The following is a 20,868-nucleotide window of genomic DNA, read 5'->3' on the forward strand; positions in this document are numbered from 1 at the left end:
CCTCCCGCTTTAGCCAATCAGGGCGGCGGGGGCCGGCGCGGGAGGAAGGAAGGAAGGAGCTGCGCGTGCGTGGAGCGGAGCGGCTGCTAACGTACCAAAATGGCGGAGCGCGGCTACAGCTTCTCTCTCACCACTTTCAGGTACTGGCCTGGGCCGCCGAGGGGTGGCGGCGGCTGAGGCTTGGCGCAAGGCGGAGCGGGAAGGATGACCGCCGTGGAGGGGGCTGCGGCCGCGGGGGCGGAGCAGAGGGGGGGGGGGAGGCTGACGGTTTGCAGCGTCATGGCCTGGCCGGGGGAGACCGGCACCGTATTTTCTCGTGTATAGCTGCTGCGGAGGCAGGCGGTGAGGTACTGTATTGTCCGATTTACATCGTGCTCTGGAATATAGCGCCCCCCCTTTCTGCGGTCCTTCATTTTGCCTTTCCAAAGTAAGGTCCCCGGGGTGATGGCTGCCTTGTGCTGCTTAGGCTGGCAGGACCAACTGCTAGGCACCAAAATTGTCCAGAGAAAGGGTTTGTTTACTCAGTGAAACACTGAAAACACCAGAAAGAGGAGAAGGTGGTTGACTTTTATAGAGTGAAGAAAAATTGGCTGTCAAGTGAATCAACTCCCCCAGCTGTTCAAATAGCCTAGCGGGAGCCAAAGCAGAGGGCTACTATTCCTCCCCCATCCACCTGGTAGAAAGCTAATTTCCTTGCCTAGGAGATGCACCCTGGGTTTGGGGCAGGGCAGATTTTAGGGGGGGGAAAGGGTATGTTGTATGTGAGGAAAATATGGTATGTTTCTTGTTGCAAGGATAAATATGTGAGTGTGTGCATTCTCTTCCCTGCTGCTTCATTCAGCAGTTGGGAGCAGATATCGCACTGGCCTATTAATCTCACTTTTGTAACTCTACAGCAAGCCGTTTGCCTGGTTTTCTAGTTATTCAGAACATTGCGGTGTTCAGCCTTTAAAAAAAGAAAAGGCATACAATGAAATTAGAAAGAGGATTTGTTTAGCAGTCTGTCTTGGGGCTTTCACTTTTGCTTTCTGCCTGTTAAGAATCCATGTCCTGATCCTGAAAGCGCCATGTTAAATACAAATCTCTCAGGTAAGGAAGAGGTGGGGATTGGCAAGGTTGAGAAGAAAAACAAATCATCTTGGACCTGCTTTGTAGCTGCTTGGAACAAATGGGGCTGGGGCTGGTGTATGCAGGTTTCCTGGAAGAGCTGTGCTTCAGCAAGTTCTTTGCTAAACTAGTCCAAGTCCTTTTAAAACTAGCATGAAAGTGACAACTGTTTTCATTTGTGATGTATGCAATTCACTGCTAAGATGCAGGAAGTAAAAAGCAAATGATAAAAGACAAATTTCAATCTGACGCATTAAAGATCATGAACTATATTATGGCTGAGCTCTATTATGGTTTTTTTTTTTCTTTTTAGTCCTTCTGGTAAGCTTGTCCAGATTGAATATGCGTTGGCAGCAGTTGCTGCAGGAGCTCCATCTGTTGGAATTAAAGGTATGATAATATGACTAACCTGATGTTTGCTTCAGAGTATTGGGTAATGGACTGATCCATTGTCAGTTGGGAAAACTAGGATAGATTTAGGCCTATTAAATTGCATTCGATGTTGTTGTCTTTCCCCTTGTTGGGATGTGGACAGAGAATGGAAAAAAAAAGTATGGCCCTTCTTTATTTATTTTTCTTAAATGTATTTTCATATGCTTATCTGGATAACATTTCATAGCATTGAATTTTATCAGAGAAATGGTTTTAAAGTGGGAGAAGAAGACTTTAATTAATGCTATTTGAGAACTACGAACTTTTGATAATTTTACTATATTGAGGAGGATTTTACTGGAAAAAACGCTTTGAGCATTTTTGTTCCCTGGGTAGGTATGTCTTGTTGTTTTGTGTATTTTCTGGAACAATTGCACCTAATGAAAAAACTGAAAAAAAATGATTTTTTTTTTTGTTTTAAAATTGAATATGATTGCATGTTGAGCACCTGAATGCGATGCAGTGGAGGTCTCAAAAGTAATTGCTTAACATCCTAGATGAATGATAACATCTGTAGATCTGGTGGGAAAAAGAGAAATTCTTTATGTATTAGTAAATCCGTTTAATTTTGGTTGCTCCTGGTAACCCTTGTATATTTAAACCAAAGTATTTTTTCTTTCACCTTTCCAGCTGCAAATGGTGTTGTGTTGGCAACTGAGAAGAAACAGAAATCTATTCTCTATGACGAAAGGAGCGTACACAAAGTAGAATCAATTACCAAACACATAGGCTTGGTGTATAGTGGCATGGGACCTGATTACAGGTATCAGAAAAATGCTGTTGTTTGAGAAGCTCTGTTGGTATTGACTTGCATCTCCCTAACTTAGGAAAATTGAAGGCTGCACTGAAAGTAGCCATTTATGATTTCCCATTCCCTGTACATCTGTTCTTAAAGTTATTAAAGCTCTTCGGTGTCTCTTCAGCATATAGCACACTTTAATAGCTAAACTGTTAGTGGCATATCATATAACATGACTAATGTAATATACTGTCTGAAAAATGTATGTTTAAAGTATGCATGCTCTCTGAAACAATTGGATTATAAATATAAAGGCATGTTTCCACTTAAGTGAATAGACAAATTAATAAAGACAATCAAATGTTTATGAAAAAAATGTGATCTAACCTTGGATATGGTTTCATGTGTCCTTAAATGCCTAAGGGTGTTTTGCGTTGATACTTAATGTGTTCCAGTAGAAATTACATTAATTCCTTACGTCAGTCTGGTTTTTTCTGAAGATGCAGAATACCCATAGATTTCAAATGGAAATCTGTAGCCTTAAAACCATTCTGACCCGTTGTTGTCTTTTGAGTTGTTTGCAACAGAAAAAATGTTTTATTTTTTCCATAGTTAAAATGAAGTGTAAATTTTTAAAGTTGACATTTTCTGAGGGGAGAGGATGGGTCTTGCATCTAAAAAGGTTGAAAACCACTACCTGAGCATAGTACCATTGCAGTAGAACAGCTTTTTTTAGTTCTAATAATAGATATTGTCATACACAATCTATTTATGTTGCTTTTTAGAGTACTTGTGCACAGAGCTCGGAAGCTGGCCCAACAGTATTACTTGGTTTACCATGAGCCCATTCCAACCGCTCAGCTAGTACAGAGGATTGCTTCTGTGATGCAGGAGTACACACAGTCTGGGTAAGCTGCTCTTGCTCAGCTTGAAGTATTTTGATTTGTTTAACCAAATAGTGTAATATCTTTAACTGAATTTCTGCCTTCCTGTCACAGGGAGGCTTATAATAGTCTTTGAAGAAATTACTTAATCTACTGACTCCATTTTTCTGGAGTGGTTTTTTTGTTTTGTTTTTAGTGCTTGGAGGAAGGATGTTGTATAAGTGTAAAGCATAATTATTAAATGCTTAATATCAAAAGGAAACTGCTGCTTGTTTTGTTTAATCCAGAGAGGTCTCTAAAATGTGGTGCCTCTGAAGCCACATCACAAAGATGATCTGTGTGTCACAGGTGGAATGCAATGTTAGTATTTTGGAAGTGTAAAGATTGGAGAGTAGTAGATATTTTAAATTACCTTTTTTTATTTTTTTAAAATAAAGCCTGATTTCTGTTATGAGGAGGAGGCATATAGCAATAACTACTTGAGGCAAAAACAACCAAACTATCTTAACAACTCTTTGATTTGAGCAATAACCTTTTTTTTTTTTTTTTTCCTTCTCCCCTCATAGTGGTGTACGTCCATTTGGAGTATCATTGCTTATATGTGGCTGGAATGAGGGGCGACCCTATTTATTTCAGTCTGATCCATCTGTAAGTATCAAATACATACTGTCTTGCTGTTCTGAAATCCAGCATTTTTACAAGGAAGTTTAAGCATTAAATGGATTTGTGAAATGTCATCTTTCTAGAATGGAATGTAGAATCTGAAGTTTAACCTAAATTTTAGGAAGTTATGATTAAACTTTGAAAACTAGTTTACATATAATAATTGAATGAGCAAAATAATTAATTCATGTGAGTAAACAGTTTCCATCTTAAGAGATGTAAAGCTTTCAATATATGAATAGCTATTTTATGCTCATACTACTTTGTATGTAACACCTTGTATTCCATGAAAAAAATTAGTTGTACTAACGACTCTAAGCTCTTAAGTAGTTAAAATGTAGCATAGTAACAAAGCTTTATTTTCTTGGAAATGTAAGAATATACTTTCTTTCTGACTCATACATCTGACTCCAAATGGCATCCAAAGCTGTCCTTGCCCTGGTTGAGAACTGTATGAAGGCATGGGTAGGTAGCCCCATGCTAAATTAATGTATAGAATCAGTCCCAAAATAGCTATTCAGTTTTATCGTTGGTTCATCGGAAATATCGTGTTGACTGCACTGCACAAGTAGGTCTGATGAACATATTTCAGTCTTATTCCTAATGGTGCAAACACCTCACCTTTTTTGTTTAAATAATTCCAAATTGAGAAATGCATCACATTTACCTTTTAAAAATGAAGGGAAATGTCAAACGAACATTGAAGGTATGTCATATCTTAAAAAAAATAATAATATTTGTATTTTTAACAGTACACATTTAAGTATCTCAGAGTGGTTGTGAGAGTCCAAATATCAAAAGTCCAATAAGATTTCATAAAAAGTATTGTATTTTATTAATCCATAGTTAAGCGTTTTAATTGTCATGTAACTGGGCTAATGTTTTCATCTGTACAGGGAGCTTACTTTGCTTGGAAAGCAACAGCCATGGGAAAAAATTACGTGAATGGAAAAACTTTTCTTGAAAAAAGGTAATGCTGGTAGAGCCTACCAAAAGAATTTAGAAGAATATAGATGTGCATCTGTGTTCTCCAAGTTTTGGAATATCACAGCTAGGTTACAATATGTATTCATTTAAACTGTTTAAAAGCTTTAATAACAACATGTTTAAAGAAGGATACCAAAAAGTTGTTGGGTTTTTGTAGGGGTTGTTTGTGTTTGTTACTTATTTGTCGGCTTTTGTATAGAGGCAAGGGATAGTTGCATGAAAAAACGTGTATCGGGAGCCTTATAAGTGTGTGCCGTCAGTTTGGCTAACAAGTCTGATGTGTTCAGTGCCATCAGTTTAGCTAACAAGAAAAATGCTAATTCAGGTTATACGTATAAAGCTTGAAATAAATTGGGTATCATGGCCTTTGAGACAATTCAGTAATTTGCAGATTTAAAATATTAATCTCATTTATACAGATACAATGAAGATTTGGAACTTGAGGATGCCATACATACGGCTATCTTAACACTAAAGGTTAGACAGAGATTTAACAAATATGTTTTACTGTTTTATTAAATCACTGGTATAGCAAAGTAAATTGTGTTTTTCTGTTTAATAGGAAAGCTTTGAGGGCCAAATGACAGAAGATAACATAGAAGTTGGCATCTGTAATGAAGCAGGATTTAGAAGGCTTACTCCAACTGAGGTTAAAGATTACTTGGCTGCAATAGCCTAGTATGAATCAAGCAAGACTGTAGATTCACACAAGGATCTTTTTAATTTTGGCTACTTAAATGTTTTTGTTTGCAGTTTTTGCATACTTATTTCTACATGTCCAATGGATTTTTTTAAATATCACAGGTGCAAATGCTGTGGTTCTAATACTGATATATGAACTTCATACAAGGAATTATTTCCCTTGAGATATGGAATCTTTGTACGTGAAACTGTACAAATTCTAAAGTTATAAAGAAACCTTATAGAGGATACAGAATAAAATTTGAAGGCAACAGTTTTCGGGGAAATGCTTGTGCCTGTGGATTTTTTTTTTTTTTACGTACAGTTCAGGTTTCAATATCACTTTTAAAACAGGCGCCTCCATACCATACCAGTCATGACCAGGGATCCAGGTTTTCCATTTCCACCTAAAAATGGTAAAATGTGGATTTCTCATTTTAGCAGAGAAACCCACAGATTTTGTAGTTTTTCTGCAAGCCCTCTACAGGCTGGCACAGTTCCAGCCTGCAGGGGGCTGGGAGGGAGCAGGAGCAGGGTAGTTAGGCAGGGGGCACCATGTCACTTACCTACAGAAGCTGCTGTATATGGACAAGGGGATTGAGGCCCCCATATGGAGGGAGTTGGACAGGGCTGGGGCTGCTGTCCTGCTGGGCAGTGTGTGGGGCTTGGGGCCTGGGGCCATAATGTGTGGCCTCAGAGCCCTGGTAGGGAGCAGGACAAGGCCACAGGTGGCTTGTTTGGGGGTGGGAGGTAGAGCTGGCTCCCTGCCAGAGTGCACTGTCAGGGGACGGGGGAATGGTGTCCCCCAGAGCGTGGTGCACAGAGCTGGGGCGGGTGCATACCCAATGCGGCAGGGCACAGAGGGGCCGCACAGGAAAGCTGCTTGCCTCTGTGAGCTCCATGCTACCCCAGCGACACTTCCTCTGCATGTGCAGGGTTGTGCGCCTCACTGCTGCCCGCATGTGCAGGGTTGTGCGCCTCACTGCTGCCCACATGTGCAGGGGAAGTGTTGCCGGGGCACACGAACAAGCAGCTTTCCTGCGCGGCCGCACTGGGTCACGCTATGCTGCGGAGGCCCTTGGGGAGGGCAGCAGGGCAGGGAACACGAGCCCACATGCACCCTGCACAGACCTAGGGGTTGTAGGTGTGTCCCCCCGCCCCCCCCCACTCCCTGGGAGTGTGCTGCAGTGGGAAGCTGGGCCCACCCCTGCACCTGCCTGAGCCTGCAGCAGGGGCTAAGCGGGCTCAGTGCTCCTGCAGCAGCTGCCTTCTGTCAGGGGCAGGGGGTTGTAGACCTGGGTTGCTGGCCCTATAGCCCGGGCAACCGGGGGCCCCCCTAGCAGAACTTGGGGGGAGGGCTGTGAGTGAGGGGCAAGGGGCACGGGGGGGGTGGGGGCTGGAGGCTGGAGGGGAGGCACCAGTAAGCCTGGGAGGCTGTGGTGGGGGGAATGAGGGGCACCAGTAGGGCTGGCGGGCTGTTGGGAGAGTGAGAGGCATCAGGAGTGCTGTGGGGGACGGTTTAATTATGGATTTGGGGGGTTTTATCAGAGAATTTGCTATCATTAATATTTTTTCTGAACTCCATTACTGTAGGGAACTACTCAGTGGGTATATGTACATGAGGTGCTAAATGCACAGCAGACTAATTCTACTATGTATTAGCACATCATGGCAAAAGCTGTGCTAATTTGTTGTAGAATTAGTCTTCTGTACATTTAGCATCACTAAAAAGGCATGTGCCACTGCTAGTACCTGTTATTACAGGCACTGAACTTAATGTGCCGTAATTACGGTGCATTGGTGCACATGTAGAAATGTCCAATACATGGATGGAAAGGTGTTGGTTTTAATTTCCCCCAAATTTGGTTCCATTTAAGTTTCTTCAGCATGTGAATAGTTCAGCTGATAGAAGATAAGGGAATTCTAGTACCTTACCTGAGGGGTATTGTGATAGGGTGTGTTTTTTTGGTTTTTTTTTTTTTTTAAATGATGCTTGTATTCAGTATCCAATATAGATTCTTCCCTTGTCTAAGAAAGTAATAAACACCATGTGTAGAAGCATATGTTCTAAATGTCAGAAACAGTGCTGTTCTATGTATATGGTGTTAGTAGGTTCCATCACCCAGTGATACAGGGTGGAATCTGTGCTGAACAGGTGTGCTTCCTTTTAAGCTTTGTTTTTTTTTTGTTTTTTTTGTCTTTTAAATTATTCTGATCAAAAGATTTTACACTAGCTGAAAATGATTATGGGAGAGCAAGTGCCATAAGCAAAATGGCCTTACGGGGGTGGCTATATTTAGGCCAGTGAGGTGGCATATTCTTGTTTTCAGAAGAATGAAGAAATATGCTTCTTGGAAAGCAAGAAAACAATGTAGTGAAGTTTCCAGTAGTTCATACCAAAAAACTGTCTTGGCATTTCTGTAAAGGTGCTGCATTGTTCCCTGTATTGCCTTGTATCTTTATTACCATATTGAAATCCCCGCTTCAGTTGCAAAGATGCTTCAAAGCTATGATCATGTAACCGACGTAGGGATTAGCATGAAACAGTAGGCCTGACAGGCAAGAGGTTAAATACTGTGATAAATGTTTACATTTTAAATTAACTGCTCCAGTTCTCACGTAAGACAGAAGAGGATCATGGAGGGTAGAAGGTCACACAAGAGGCAAGTCTAAGGGTAAATGCATGTGTTGAAGCCCCACCAAAGGGGGAGCAAGGCCCAGTGAAAATGAGCATGTTGCTGTATTTTGAGCTATGTTTCATTTTGGTGACTTAAGTGGCTTGAACTTAATACAGTAGCTTCCTTCTTTTCCTTGTAGTTGTGAATGAGGATTTGAAGAGGTGATTTGGCAGTTTCCTTTCCTCTGAATGCAGAAAGCTGAACTTGATGGCCCAGGAGGCTCCTTCTAGGACTATAGCCCCCATGTTGTTTGTTGAATTAATGCTATTATGGAAATGCCATGGTACCAACAGAGCAGCACTGAAAATAAAAGACATTTAAGAGCCAGCTACCCTTTATATGGCATTCAAAAGCCTAGCAGTTTGATGCATGGTGGGGAGGAGGTGGCTGGGGAGGGGTGACTGAAAGTTAAGAAATACAACTTCTTGACTTTTTACAATATTTAAATTCTGGTAATGGGCTTGGGATGTGTTATCAAGAAATGAAAAATACACACTTCAAGTGTAAGACTGGTCTAGTAAATGCTATTACCTCCCAAATCCTTGCCCCTCATGATTCCTAGGGAACCAGGAAAAACTACCATGCTGGAGGCGCAAAGGCTTGTACTGTTGCACACCTCTCTCTCTCTGATTCAGTTAGTCTATAAAAGAGGGCTGCCAGCATCTACCTTGCCATGAAGTAAAACACACCCATTAAGATACAAGTCTCCAAAATGTAACTTCATTCACACTGCTTTTTCCTTTTTTAAAAGAAATCAAAGGGACATTGAAAAGTTTGGTTAAAAGCTTTCTTTATCATGACCTAGTTTTTTGGAGGAGCAGAAGTGCTCTGCTGTAAGAGAAGTGATTTGAAAGAGTTTAATGTGGGAAATGATTGAGTAGTGAAGTCCTTGGGGGGGGGAGAAGTGAGGTAGATGGGCAAGGTGTAGTGGTATAACTGCCTTTCCCCCCCCGCCCCCACTTTGGTTCACCCAAAGCTTAAGCCTAACTGCTTGGCAGCTGCAGCAACATTTCTACTCTGGCACTAGCGAGCAGGCAACTTAACTGCATGACATGAGAATGAGCCATGATGTTCCCGATCCCTTCTAAATCCATTATTCATAGGAGCTGCCACCAGAGTTGCCCAAGAGGCTCACTGGAGCTGTGGGCCGTCCTGCTCTAGCAGTTCTGCTACCCCTTACCTCCTGGCCAGGGGGCTCCTCTTTCACAGTGAACACCGTTCATTTAGGTGTGGCAGTAACTTGGACGTGCCCTCGGGCTAAATCGCATCCTATGGAGGGAAAAATAAAAAAGATGCCCCTTTTACTCTAATGGCTGCTTTTGCCCAGTGGCTTGTGATTTTATTTTAATGTCTTCCAACAAAGGAATAAATGCCCATCCCCAGGAAGCGTGGGAGGAAAGGGGGAGTGGGGCAGGATTGGCCTTCCTCGGGAGTTGGCACCTGGAGGGTGTCCTGACAACATTCTATAGCAGCAGGGCATAGGCTGCCGCCGCACCCGTGGCGGGCGAGGCCGGGGGTCGGTCTGCTGCAGAGCTCGGAGGAGGCCGCGCCGGCGAGCGGCCCCTCAGCCCTCGTCAGTCCCACAAGCGCCCGGGCGAGAAGACAGCAGGCGGCGCTGCAGGCTGGGCCTAGAAGTCTCGCGAGAGCCCGAGCGCGCCGGGTGACGTAAAGCTGGCGCGGCGCACCCAGAGCCTAGTGGCTGCCCGGGAGTCGGGAGCTGCTCCCCATACCACCCCACACGGTACGTGCTGCCCGCCTCCTGCTAGCCCGCCGCGCACGCTGGTGCTGCTGCTGCCGCGGGCTGCGCCCGGAGCCTGCTCGGCGGGGCTGGCGGAAGGGCGTCTTTGCTCGCACTTGAGATGACAGCTCTGTTTGCTTCCTCCAGCCCCCCCCCACTGCCATCTTGGAGCCACGTGACTTCCGCACGCCGGGGCGCGGCAGTAGCTGGTGGGATTCGCGTGTGCCGCGGGGTGGAGGGGTGGTGGCGTTCCCTCCGGCTGCGGAGCCGCGCAGGGTCGCGTCGCCCGCCGGGTCCCCAGCCTGCCTCGGCCGTGCTTCAGGGGCTAGGGCACGGGGGAGGCCGGGTTAGTGCAGGGGCGACATGCAGACAGACGCACCCCCTACCTTTCACCTACACTCACCCCCCACCCCTAGATACACATACACACACACCACCCCCTACGTGCCCCCCACTGACACCTACCCTGCTATGTGCACTCCTAATGCACAAGCCTACTTGCACCTACCCTATATACACCCCCCCACCCTACCTCCTACACGTGCCCGTGCACACACCTACCCCACTGTACCCTGCCCCCCACACGCACACCTGGTTCCCTCCATAGCCCCTGTGGTGCTGCAGGTCTGACGTGTGTCCGTCTTTTCCTGTGTGAAGCTGACCTGGTGGGGGGGCAGCTTCATGGCTCTGACAGCCCAGACCCAAGTCTGGTCTTTGTTGGAGGAAGTGCCCATCCCAAACCAGAGCTCCTTTAACAGCAGCAAGACTGTCCTATTGACTTGTTCCCTAAGAGCCCTGACACGCATTCAAATTAAAGCTGGATAGAAACCAGCTATAGAGTTCCCACACATTTTCAAGCACCAGCTTAATAGCTGGTTGCCTCTTTTTATAGCCTTTTTTAGTCAGTGTGACAGTTACTTTGTATGGCCAGTTTAAATTTATTGCACAGTTAACCAGTTAATTGCATAAAATATGTAATGTAGCAGGGGCCTTGTATGCGGCCTGAGGCACTGTGTAAAAGTGGCTTTAAGGGCTGATGGCCTTAGTGTCTGGTCTGAATAGTGTGGACCTACCTTGTCCAGCTGTGATAGACAGCATGTGTTGAAGAGCCCGATGCTCCCCTTCAAGAGCAAGTTACCACTCTCCCACCAACTAATGGGATGGTTTAGTCAGGGATGATCCTGCCCTGAGCAGGGGGCTGGCCTAGATGATCCAGCCCTGCTTTCCTATGATCCCTCAAAGCCAGTGCGCGGGTACGGAGCTGGCTGTTTCTGCCAGGTGATCTGCTGGTTAGACCTTCCCCCTGGAAGAGGATGAAATGGATTTCTGAATGCACTTAATTCTTTTCCCTTTATTATAATTTAGGTGCTTGTTTCAGTCAGTTCAATTAACTTGGTGCAGAACAGAGTGCCCCCCAGTCTGTTTTACATCCAGATAATGTGAGAGACTGAGCATCAGTCTCTTGAGAGGATTACTATTAGAAGCAGTGTTGAGAGGTGCTGGGCGTGGGGATGTTAGCATTTGCTAAAAAGCATTGAAAAATTGGGTTTTTTACTAAGTTTGGAGAAAAGCTTTGCAAATGTGGCTGGGAAAGGCATCTGGCATGGAGTGCTGCCAGCAAGTATGAAGAGAGTAAGGTGCAACAGTGCTAAAAGGACATGAAAGGAGTACTGTGACAGACATCTTTTCCTAAACAGTGAAGGTACAGAGAGGGAAATGTGAAGAAAATGCTAGTTGTGGATAGTGCTGGGTAGGATCTAAGGAGCTTACATTTGATTTGGTGGCCAGTGGAGACCCAGTAAATGTCTCAGGAGCATATGAATATGATCTAAAAAACTTGGTGGAAGAGTGGTGGATTGCTTCTATGTAGTAGTGTAATAGAAAAATTGTGTGGGGTGTGTTTTGAACATAGTAAAGAGCCTGAAGAGATTTAGTTGATTGTGATGGTGGAACAGGTACAACTCAAAATGGAAGATTTTGGGTAGAGATTGCAGCTATTAGTAAATCCTAGTGGTTCAAGTTTTGTTTCACATGCATCATAGAAAGGATCAAAGGTTTAACAAATCTGGGATCAAAACTGGTACTAGCTCAGGGTTGGTGGCTTGTGAGGGGTTAACATGCAGCCCCAGAACTCTCATTTGGTGGCCACTACCCTTATTACTTTGGCTGCAGCATCAGGTGGGGTCTTTGGGCTCCAGCTGGTCTTTGGGCTCCAGCTGTATGCCTCCACCCAAGGATACAGGGCTTCATTCTGTGGCGCAGGCTGCCATGCCAGGTAGCCCAGGATGCTCGTGTGGCATGGTGCCAAGTTGGGGTGGGCTGCTGTGCCATGTGGGGAAGTGCCTTCTGTGTACTGTACGTGCATAGGTCATGCTGGCTGAGGGGTATCAGTAGCAGGGGCCAAGCACCTCTGCTAGTGCTGCTCCTACAGTATGTGGTCCGTGGGGGATGTGGCCCTCAGCTGCTTTGAAGTTGAACAGTCCTGCACTAGGACATCCATTTAAAACAGTGTTGCTGAACATTTTGGCCCCGTGAACCAGATGAATGGGGTAGGCTGGTCTGTAGACTGGATAGAGCCCTGTGTATTGGGATTGAGCCTTGGGGCCTGACATAACCCCTCTCCTGCCCTTGTGCACTGGGATTGGTGCCTGGGAGCCTGGCACTGCACCGATACGCTTGGATTGGGTCTCGGTGGTCTGGGATCTTTGTCACCAATACCAGCTGTTTTGACCTTGTATGCACTAACTTAGTTAAAAATCATAGCAGCAGGTGTGTATACTATATGTTGCTCCTGTAGGTAAAATTGGGATAGTATTGCACACTTCTTTCCTTAGTCTACCCACATTGACTAACCAGTCCACTTTACACTGTTGCCAAGTAGGCAGTTTGAGAGAATATTAGCTGGGAAATGACTTTCCTGATGTCATGTGGTAACTGTAGTAGTGACTGTCCAGCAGGCCCAGGTTAGAGTGCAGGAGTTCCTGGATCCCCTTGGCTTGTTCTCAGGCCACCCAGATTCTGTGCAGCTTTCTAGGATTTGGAACTTCCTGGGATAAAAGGTCAGTCATGCAACAGTCTTCAGGCTCATGCATTTAACTAGCAGGAAACTGTTCTACAAGGTAACTGGGAAACAAAGACAGGGGCCTGTTATGAAAGTGTTGTAAAACTCCTACCATGCTATGCTAACAATTTAAAAATGTGACATTTATGGTATGTAAATCTTGCAAAAGGGGATAGAGATTTTTTTTTTCTTGCAGCATAACAGGGTTCCTATTTTTAGCAAGAGATGTTTGAAGGGATATTTTCCTTGTGTGAGTAAGTTCAGAAGTGAGGGCTGAGGTTCTCCTCACCTCTTCAAAAGCAATTGATGTTAAGAATTCAAAGAGGAAGAACATGGAATTACAAGAAACCCTCTTTGAAGAGGCTTGCCTTTTCTGTGTGTTCCCTTACTGAAAATTGGTCTCCTTCAAGGTGTTTCAAATCAGGCACTCAAGCCTTTCTAATTTTTTTTTGTTTTGTTTTAAATCTTAGCTGTTGCGGCAAGTTCCTATTGTTCATGTTTTGGGAATAGTTGTAGTCCTTGCATTAAATCTGATGCAAAAACTCTGACACACAGTATTGGAAAAAACTCTTTATCACTGAACTAGTAATATTTATCCTGTCTTTCTCTCCTTTGGTAGGAATAATGTTACCAACATGTCTGTGCATTCGCTGCTTTGTGACAGAATCACTGTTGCTAAGGAATTAATAAAAAGAGCAGAAGCCCTTTCCAGGTCATACAAAGGAGGTATAGAAGGTGGAGCAAAGCTCTGCAGCAAACTGAAAGCCGAATTAAAATTCTTGCTCAAGGTGGAAGCAGGGAAGGTGGCCATTAAGGAATCCCATCTACAGAGCACAAATCTCACGCACCTCCAAGCCATTATTGAATCGGCAGAGAACCTCGAAGATGTTGTCAGCATTCTCCATGTCTTTGCCTATGAAGACAAGTTTGGTGAAAAGCAGATGCTGGTGGTAGATGTTGTTGCAAATGGCGGTCACACTTGGGTGAAAGCAATTGGTCGAAAAGCTGAAGCTCTGCACAACATTTGGCTGGGCAGGGGCCAGTATGGCGACAAAAGCATTATTGAACAGGCAGAGGATTTCCTGCAAGCCAGCCACCAGCAACCAGTTCAGTACAGCAACCCACATATTATTTTTGCTTTTTACAACAGTGTGTCCAGTCCTATGGCAGAGAGGCTCAAAGAGATGGGTATATCTGTGCGGGGAGATATAGTGGCCGTTAATTCTTTGGTAGAAACCTCAGATGAAAACAGACACCTAAGTGCCAGTGAATCTGATGAAGAAAGCCCTGAGCTGCTGCAGGTGACCAGTGTAGATCGAGAGAACTTAGTAGCCAGCATTGCTTTTCCTACAGCGATTAAAGTAGATGCATGCAATAGGGTTAATTTGGACATCACCACTTTAATTACCTATGTATCTGCACTTAGCTATGGTGGCTGCTATTTCATCTTTAAGGAGAAGGTGTTAACAGAGCAGGCAGCACAGGAAAGGAAAGAGAGAGTCCTGCCTCAGCTGGAGGATTTCATGAAAGGAAAGGAGCTGTTTGCTTGTGAATCTGCAGTCAAAGATTTTCAATCCATCTTGGAAACTTTAGGTGGACCAGGGGAGAAAGAACGAGCCATGTTGCTAATTAGGAGAGTTAATGTGGTGCCAGACCAGCCATCTGACCGTGCCTTAAGACTAGTGGCTAGTTCAAAAATCAATAGCCGCTCACTAACCATCTTTGGGACGGGAGACACTTTAAAAGCCATCACAGTGACTGCGAACAGCGGTTTTGTTAGGGCAGCAGCTAATCAAGGAGTCAAGTTTAGTGTATTTATCCATCAGCCAAGAGCACTGACAGAAAGCAAGGAGTCTGTTGCCACACCTTTACCAAAGAATTGTACAGCAGGTTGTGGGCTTTGATGAAGCCACCTAATTAATTATGGTCTTTAAGATAAATGATTTATGCCGGTGGGTGAAGTTTCTGTTACAATACCTGATTAAACCTGCTGCAGGAAGAAGCTAAGAACTAGAACTGTTAAAACAGTACACTTTCTTTTCATGTGCATCAGTCAGAATATTAACTGTAATTGCTGGAGAAATACAGTTCCTTAAAGGACTTGTATCCTCTGTAAATGTAATTTTTGTTTTCAATTCAATAGGTCTAATTTATTCACTAGGATAATGGCATTTCAATGAAGAATGTTAACTGTGTTCTACCTTATTAAAATATTCAGTTTAAAGCATTATGTACTTGAGTTTTTAATTGTCTTTTTGCCTTGTAACAATCTCATCATCTTTTGAAAGACTAAATTGTTTCAAGCTGGAGCTTTAAAAGGTGTTTAAAATTATCACCATAAAGCTTACATTAATAGGATAGATTACAAGGGAACAGGATTTCTTTGCTTGTTGATTCAAGTGTGCCTCCTAGAAAAACTTGCCTGTATTGAATGTCTCTGTAACTTACTTGCCGGTTGTGTGTTCAAAATGCTGTTTTCCCCCACTCTCCATCCTCCCCATGTTACTCGCTCTGAAACATTTAGGGGTGACATTCACCCCACTCAGTGGAGGGTAACCTGTTATGGTCTGTACTCACTTGTGCAAAATTCATGCCAGAAGAACTGCAACAGTGTGTAAGTTTTGGAGTCCTGATGCATCATCATGTGGGGGTTTAAGCCATTTCAAGTTCAAGTATTTTTTTTAATACATTTGTTTGGTGTTTGAATGACATCCACATCCCCTGCCTGCACTCAATTTTCCATCCATCATGCATGCAATAGATGAAGAAAATGTGAGGGAGCTTTTGAAATGCTCTGTATGCCCCCAGGACATCCAAGCAACTTTGAGTCCTTTTTATTACTTCATATGTCTCCACATTGATTTGGTGCCATAAACAAATTGACGCAAGACTTTAGCCCCTTTTCCCTTTCAGCAGTTTTCTAGTTTAGCAAAACAAAAATGCATTTTTCATCGGTTGAAAGTATATTACAAAGTATAGTTCGACATTAAATGGGTTGGGGCTAAAAAATGTTGTTACTGTAATAATCCGTGCTTCTGAATTACCTTCTAGTGAAGAATTTTGGTGATTCATATGTATTAAAGACTCAGAATATCTGGGCTGGGGTAGGGAAATAGTAGCACTATGACTTTTACAGATGAGGAACTGGAAGAGTGAAATTAAATGAGGGTCACATACCTGGTACTACTAGCCCGGGCTTCTGGCTCCTAGTCGCCTCTGAGCATATCTGACCTGTCATAAGCAGTTGGAGGATGTGAAGACAGTGAAAACTTTGTTGCTTCACTGCAAATACACCTTATATGGGAAACCTGTCAGCTTGAATCTGTTCATTTAGGAAGTGGTTATTCTTAAACCAAGATTTAACAGAGCATTGTGGACCATTTTGTTCTTCAGGTTGTCCTTTCTGGGTGCATTGTCTTATTGCATGTGATTGTAAGGACCTGGAGTCCTGTTTGTTCTAGACAGCGCTGAGCTCACTCTTATGCTGGCTTATTAAGAAGTAATTTTGAGTTTTCAGATTTACCTAAAATGTTAAATTGGATGCTGTTAGGGCTGGGTCTTATGCATATTTACTCTTCTTCGTGTTTTTAATAATGTATCTGAAATCTCACTCAGGAGTAGTTTTCCCTTCCCTCTCTCTACCTGCCTGTTTTTTTTTTTTTTTAAACCTGCGCTTCAGGAGGTAGTATTTCTGATGTTTGCTCACTACTTGGTTTGGAAGTCTGAGAACAAGAAAACAAAGGTATTTCTGCATAGCATGTCTGTGCTTGGCAATAATTGGCATTCTTGTAGATAGAGAGGCTAAAAAATGAGTCAACATTTCATACTATTGTTGGTCACCATGGAAAAATCAATGTGGGAAACTCCTGTGTCACTGTTTGTTCTGTAAGTAGTTTTTAGTTACTGTACTGCAGTTTCCAGGGCTAACGTTCCTGTATCAGAATGTCACATTCAGGAATAGAGGGAGATTGAACTCTCCAGAACTGAGTATGAGAACAGGAAGTATGGCTGTAGGGGTCACTGCTGAGGCTTATATGAAGGTATTCACACCATGTCCACCCACCCACCTGCCCTCTCCTTCCAACTCAGAAAATAGGTTTGTTCACAGATTAACAATAAGTAGTACTATGGAGGAATATAGTACTAACTTTTATGTGGAAACATTTTATGTGGAAAGTTAGAAAAAAAACCTAACTAGTTTTAGCTGATGATTGGATGGAAGTTTTGACAATAACAAGACGTGCTACCCTAATAACATTTGTATGCATGTAAGTATGTATTTATTGCTGTTATGCAACGAGAACAAGATTACCAGCAGGGAATGATGAACTTGCAAGGGAAGGGAAGTGCTGCAGTACAAGTGCTACACATCAGCCCTCATTTGTCTAACCAGTCACGATTAAATAAAATTATAACAAAATACATGGGAATGGATGGAGTGATTGTGTTGAAACACAAGTTGTGTGGCTAACTTTCTATGAACTGTAGCTTCTACAAGTATATTGAATTTAGCTTTGACATGCCATCATCTAGAATTCTTCTTCCAGGAAGCTGAAGTTGTCAGGAAGGGATGGCTATACTCTGCTGATGAGGTTATTCTAAAAGTAAAAACAAAAGGTTGAATGAGAAAATATTGCACTGAATGGCAGGAGCTAAAGATTGAGCCCATACCCTTTCTTCACTATGAGTCTCTTGCAGTTCATAGCCTGGTTCCTGTTAACATGGTTTCCAGTTCTATGAACACTGTAGAGATGGGGCCATTTCTTAGATGAGAGAGATTTCATAATGTCATTTGATCAAGTGAAAGTGTTTGCATTTATGAAGTCCTATAGGGTTTCCGTATGCACAAGGCCGCATTATGTACTTAAGACTGTTTCTCAACTTTTTTGGACTCCCAGATGCCCCTCATTAGACTCATGGTATCCCTTGGGAAGTGACAGCTCTTGCCGCTCACTTGTTTCTTGACTACACAAAAATAATGGAGCAATTCTTCTGTTACAAAGAACTCAGGAAGACCATAACAGGTCAGCATGTTTTTGACACAGTCTGAAATCTCTGGGTTTATCTTGTGACTCAAGTTGGTGTTTGAACATCTAACAGTACTGACATTGCATATCATCCCATGGTACCCTTGAAAAGATCTTGCCACAGTACCTGGGTTAAGAATAACAGTTTTACAATCCTAGTTGATCCCTCCTTCTGCAAAAGGCTGGTAATCAATTATTCCATCCCAGCAGGATGATAGATAGGAGTTGGCTGGGCTGGGATTTTAATATGTTGGTCCAAGCAGGCTGGGTATTTCCTTCCCCCATAAGTTGTGGATTTATAGAGATACTGGCTTGTATTATGAAAGCAGCAGCATCCTCCTTTGGCAATTCAGCTCCAGTGAAACAAAAGGATATGGTGTGCCTGCCTGGATGAGAACAGTGCATGGACTATATGAGTTTCAGCCTCTCTAAAAGCGGGGGCCAGATCCCATGTAAGGGAATAATAATCAGGGAAATTGTGAACTCTAATTCACAGAATTTCCAGTTTCTTGCACAGGGTTTTTCTCTGCACAGAGGATGATTCCAGCCTCCCAGCTGAGGTTCTCTGGATAATTCAGCAGAACCTGTGCTGTCCTCTGTAACAGCACTGCTCAAGAATTTCTGTAAATGCAATAATCCGAACCAGCCTTCTACTATAACAACTTAATCCACTATAGAAGCAGCTCTACGGGGAGTGGGAGATTCACTGTTGCTCACATTTAGCTGGAAGTAGACAGACTTCATCTTAGACAAGAAAATGGGGGGAGGTTAGCCTTCCTGCCAATACCTAGCTGGTGAATTGGTGGAGGGGTTGCTTGACATCTGATGGTCCTGTCCAATGTGAGTATTCAGGTTAGGGGGATGGAGAAGTGCTCTGGGTACATATTGTTCTTCCATGGGCAAGACATGAGGACTTACAGGTAAAAAAGGAAAGGAAGTGGGGAATAACAGCACAGGGGAAATAGGAGGAATTCACTTACAGGGTAGTTCTGTGTTTGGCTCCGTACTTGGTTCTCCACTTGGGTTTCTGGTTGACTCTGTAATTGGATCTGGGCTGGGTTCTCCACTGGTCTCCTCACTTTCTTCAATGCAGGGCTCTCCACTGGGCTCCTCATTTTCTTCATGGCTGGGCTCAGTGCTTGGTTCCACACTTGACTTGGAGCTTGGCTCTGTGGTTGACCCTGTGCTGGGCTCCACGTGGGGCTCTGTGGCTGGCCCCGTGCTCTGTGCTTCTATGCTTGATCCTGTAGATAGAGGGGTAACAAATGCCTCTGGGGAAAAAAAAAAAGAGGAGGACTGGGTTACTTACTGTGGTACCTGCACATGGATTTAAAAACTTGTAAGCTACCAAATTTGAAAGTTGTGGCCAGAGATTCCAGGTACAAATTTTCTCGTGGAAAATAACTACGACAACTAGAGAAAGAAAGATCCTGGGCATAACCAATCCCTGAATACCAATCCACTCTACTGAAGTGAACAGAATTATTCCTGAGTTTGATTCCACTTGTAAAACAAGCCCCCTGCATCTGTGTTGTCTCAATGGGTTTGACTTACCTTGCACATTTATCAGATTGACCAGAATCAGAGCCAACAGTGTGGAAAAGATCAACCTCTTTCTCAGCATGGTTGCACCAGTACCTTACATAAAGTGCGTGTGCCAGGAAGCAAGAGAGAAATCTGTAGTCTCCACCCAAAATACAGTCTCTGGCTGTATTTAAAGCAAACCCCTGGGCTCAGCCCACTTCAAATCTTCCCGAAAACAGCAGGTTGCAAACTGGCCTGATGACATGCTCAAAGATGAATCTGGTTGTTGAGGGCTGCTGGATTCTCATTAGTCAGTTGCCACACAACACCGCCGAAATAACCTTTAACACAAACTGTGGAGGCCAATTGCAGGCTGATGAGAGTGGCAGTCATGGAAAAGGCCATAAACTATAGCAACACCAATAATGATGTCACCAGATGTGCTTCTGGCACTGTTTGTTTCTCAAGACAAATTTTTAAATTAGCTTCCACTGAGGAATTTGAAAATCCCGATACAACTCTTGACAAACAGAAAGTGCCCCAGGCAGCTGGAGATAAGGTGAGCATCAGCCTGCTGTTTTTACTATGTCATAAGGAATGCATTTGAATGGTAAGAATAGTAACATAACAGCCAAAAAGCTTGGATGGATATTTAATTGGAAAGCCCTCTTTTCAGTTATTACAACTTACATGCAAGCACCCCAGGACTGCTGTTTTCCACACTGTATCTCAACTCAAAGGTAAATAAATGTATTTGGAGTATCTGATTGATGTCAGCAAGCTGAAATGCCTACTTTGCATGACTTTGTTGGTTGAAGGTAGCTATATAACTGATAAACCTCTAAGTATACAAAAAGGGATCCTCTGGCATAGACTCCAGTGGCTATTCACCCATCTCTGCTCACAGGATGGAGTCAGGGCCAAGAAACCTATATTTGTTGTAGCAAATTCCCAGCTGCAGTGTTGGCTGTTTAGGCTCTTAGCAGCCAACATAAATTAAAGCAACATGGAAGCCTGCTCCTTTTATTTAAATACTGTTATTGAAACAGCTGTGGGCCTAAGCTGATTAGAAAAAAATAGCAGTGTCACACCAGTGTAAATTTACTGTGAGGGGATTCAGACTCACATTCATTAACTTTGGGATGTTCTGATCTTTATACCTCTGAAACCTTTCCTTAATATTGCATCAAGCTAGTTTCTCAGCACTGAATTTCTGTCAAGTTGCCTCCATCTCAGGGGTTTGCCTAAGGCATTATTCTTGTAATCATGCTTTTGTGGTGCAAGACAGATTTTTTTTTTTGGTTTGCAGTGAAAAGAAGCTGAGGTTCATTAATATCTACAGCTGTT

At 43.4% G+C, this 20,868-nt stretch overlaps 2 protein-coding genes and 2 long non-coding RNA genes across 5 annotated transcripts; 2 read left to right on the forward strand and 2 right to left on the reverse strand.

The window, feature by feature from the left end:
- Positions 1-13: 13 nt before the first annotated feature.
- PSMA2 (proteasome 20S subunit alpha 2) lies at positions 14-5,780 on the forward strand. The gene is made up of 8 exons (XM_090050050.1): positions 14-140; positions 1,421-1,497; positions 2,170-2,302; positions 3,064-3,186; positions 3,729-3,810; positions 4,722-4,795; positions 5,232-5,289; positions 5,375-5,780. The coding sequence occupies exons 1-8, from the start codon at positions 100-102 to the stop codon at positions 5,489-5,491; spliced, it is 705 nt and encodes a 234-aa protein (XP_089906176.1). The 5' UTR covers positions 14-99; the 3' UTR covers positions 5,492-5,780.
- Positions 5,781-5,921: 141 nt separating this feature from the next.
- LOC149864484 (uncharacterized) lies at positions 5,922-9,745 on the reverse strand. Its single transcript, XR_016442746.1, has 3 exons — positions 9,612-9,745; positions 9,352-9,440; positions 5,922-8,471 (listed from the first exon to the last, which is right to left on the reverse strand). It is a non-coding gene; the product is annotated as an uncharacterized LOC149864484 (long non-coding RNA).
- Positions 9,746-9,817: 72 nt separating this feature from the next.
- C5H7orf25 (chromosome 5 C7orf25 homolog) lies at positions 9,818-15,200 on the forward strand. Of its 2 annotated transcripts, none has more exons than XM_090050048.1 (2): positions 9,818-9,912; positions 13,590-15,200. In XM_090050048.1, the coding sequence occupies exon 2, from the start codon at positions 13,606-13,608 to the stop codon at positions 14,872-14,874; it is 1,269 nt and encodes a 422-aa protein (XP_089906174.1). In that variant the 5' UTR covers positions 9,818-9,912; positions 13,590-13,605; the 3' UTR covers positions 14,875-15,200. The 2 variants fall into 2 exon arrangements, with proteins under 2 accessions (XP_089906174.1, XP_089906175.1); XM_090050049.1 differs by lacking the exon at positions 9,818-9,912 and adding an exon at positions 9,936-10,118.
- Positions 15,201-15,320: 120 nt separating this feature from the next.
- Positions 15,321-20,090, reverse strand: LOC149864486 (uncharacterized). The gene is made up of 3 exons (XR_016442745.1): positions 19,552-20,090; positions 18,978-19,268; positions 15,321-17,568 (listed from the first exon to the last, which is right to left on the reverse strand). It is a non-coding gene; the product is annotated as an uncharacterized LOC149864486 (long non-coding RNA).
- Between the last annotated feature and the right edge of the window lie 778 nt (positions 20,091-20,868).

Source organism: Crocodylus siamensis, chromosome 5 (genome assembly GCF_052110815.1).
Source record: "Crocodylus siamensis isolate JL-2025a chromosome 5, ASM5211081v1, whole genome shotgun sequence".
Classification (NCBI taxonomy): Eukaryota; Metazoa; Chordata; order Crocodylia; family Crocodylidae; genus Crocodylus; species Crocodylus siamensis.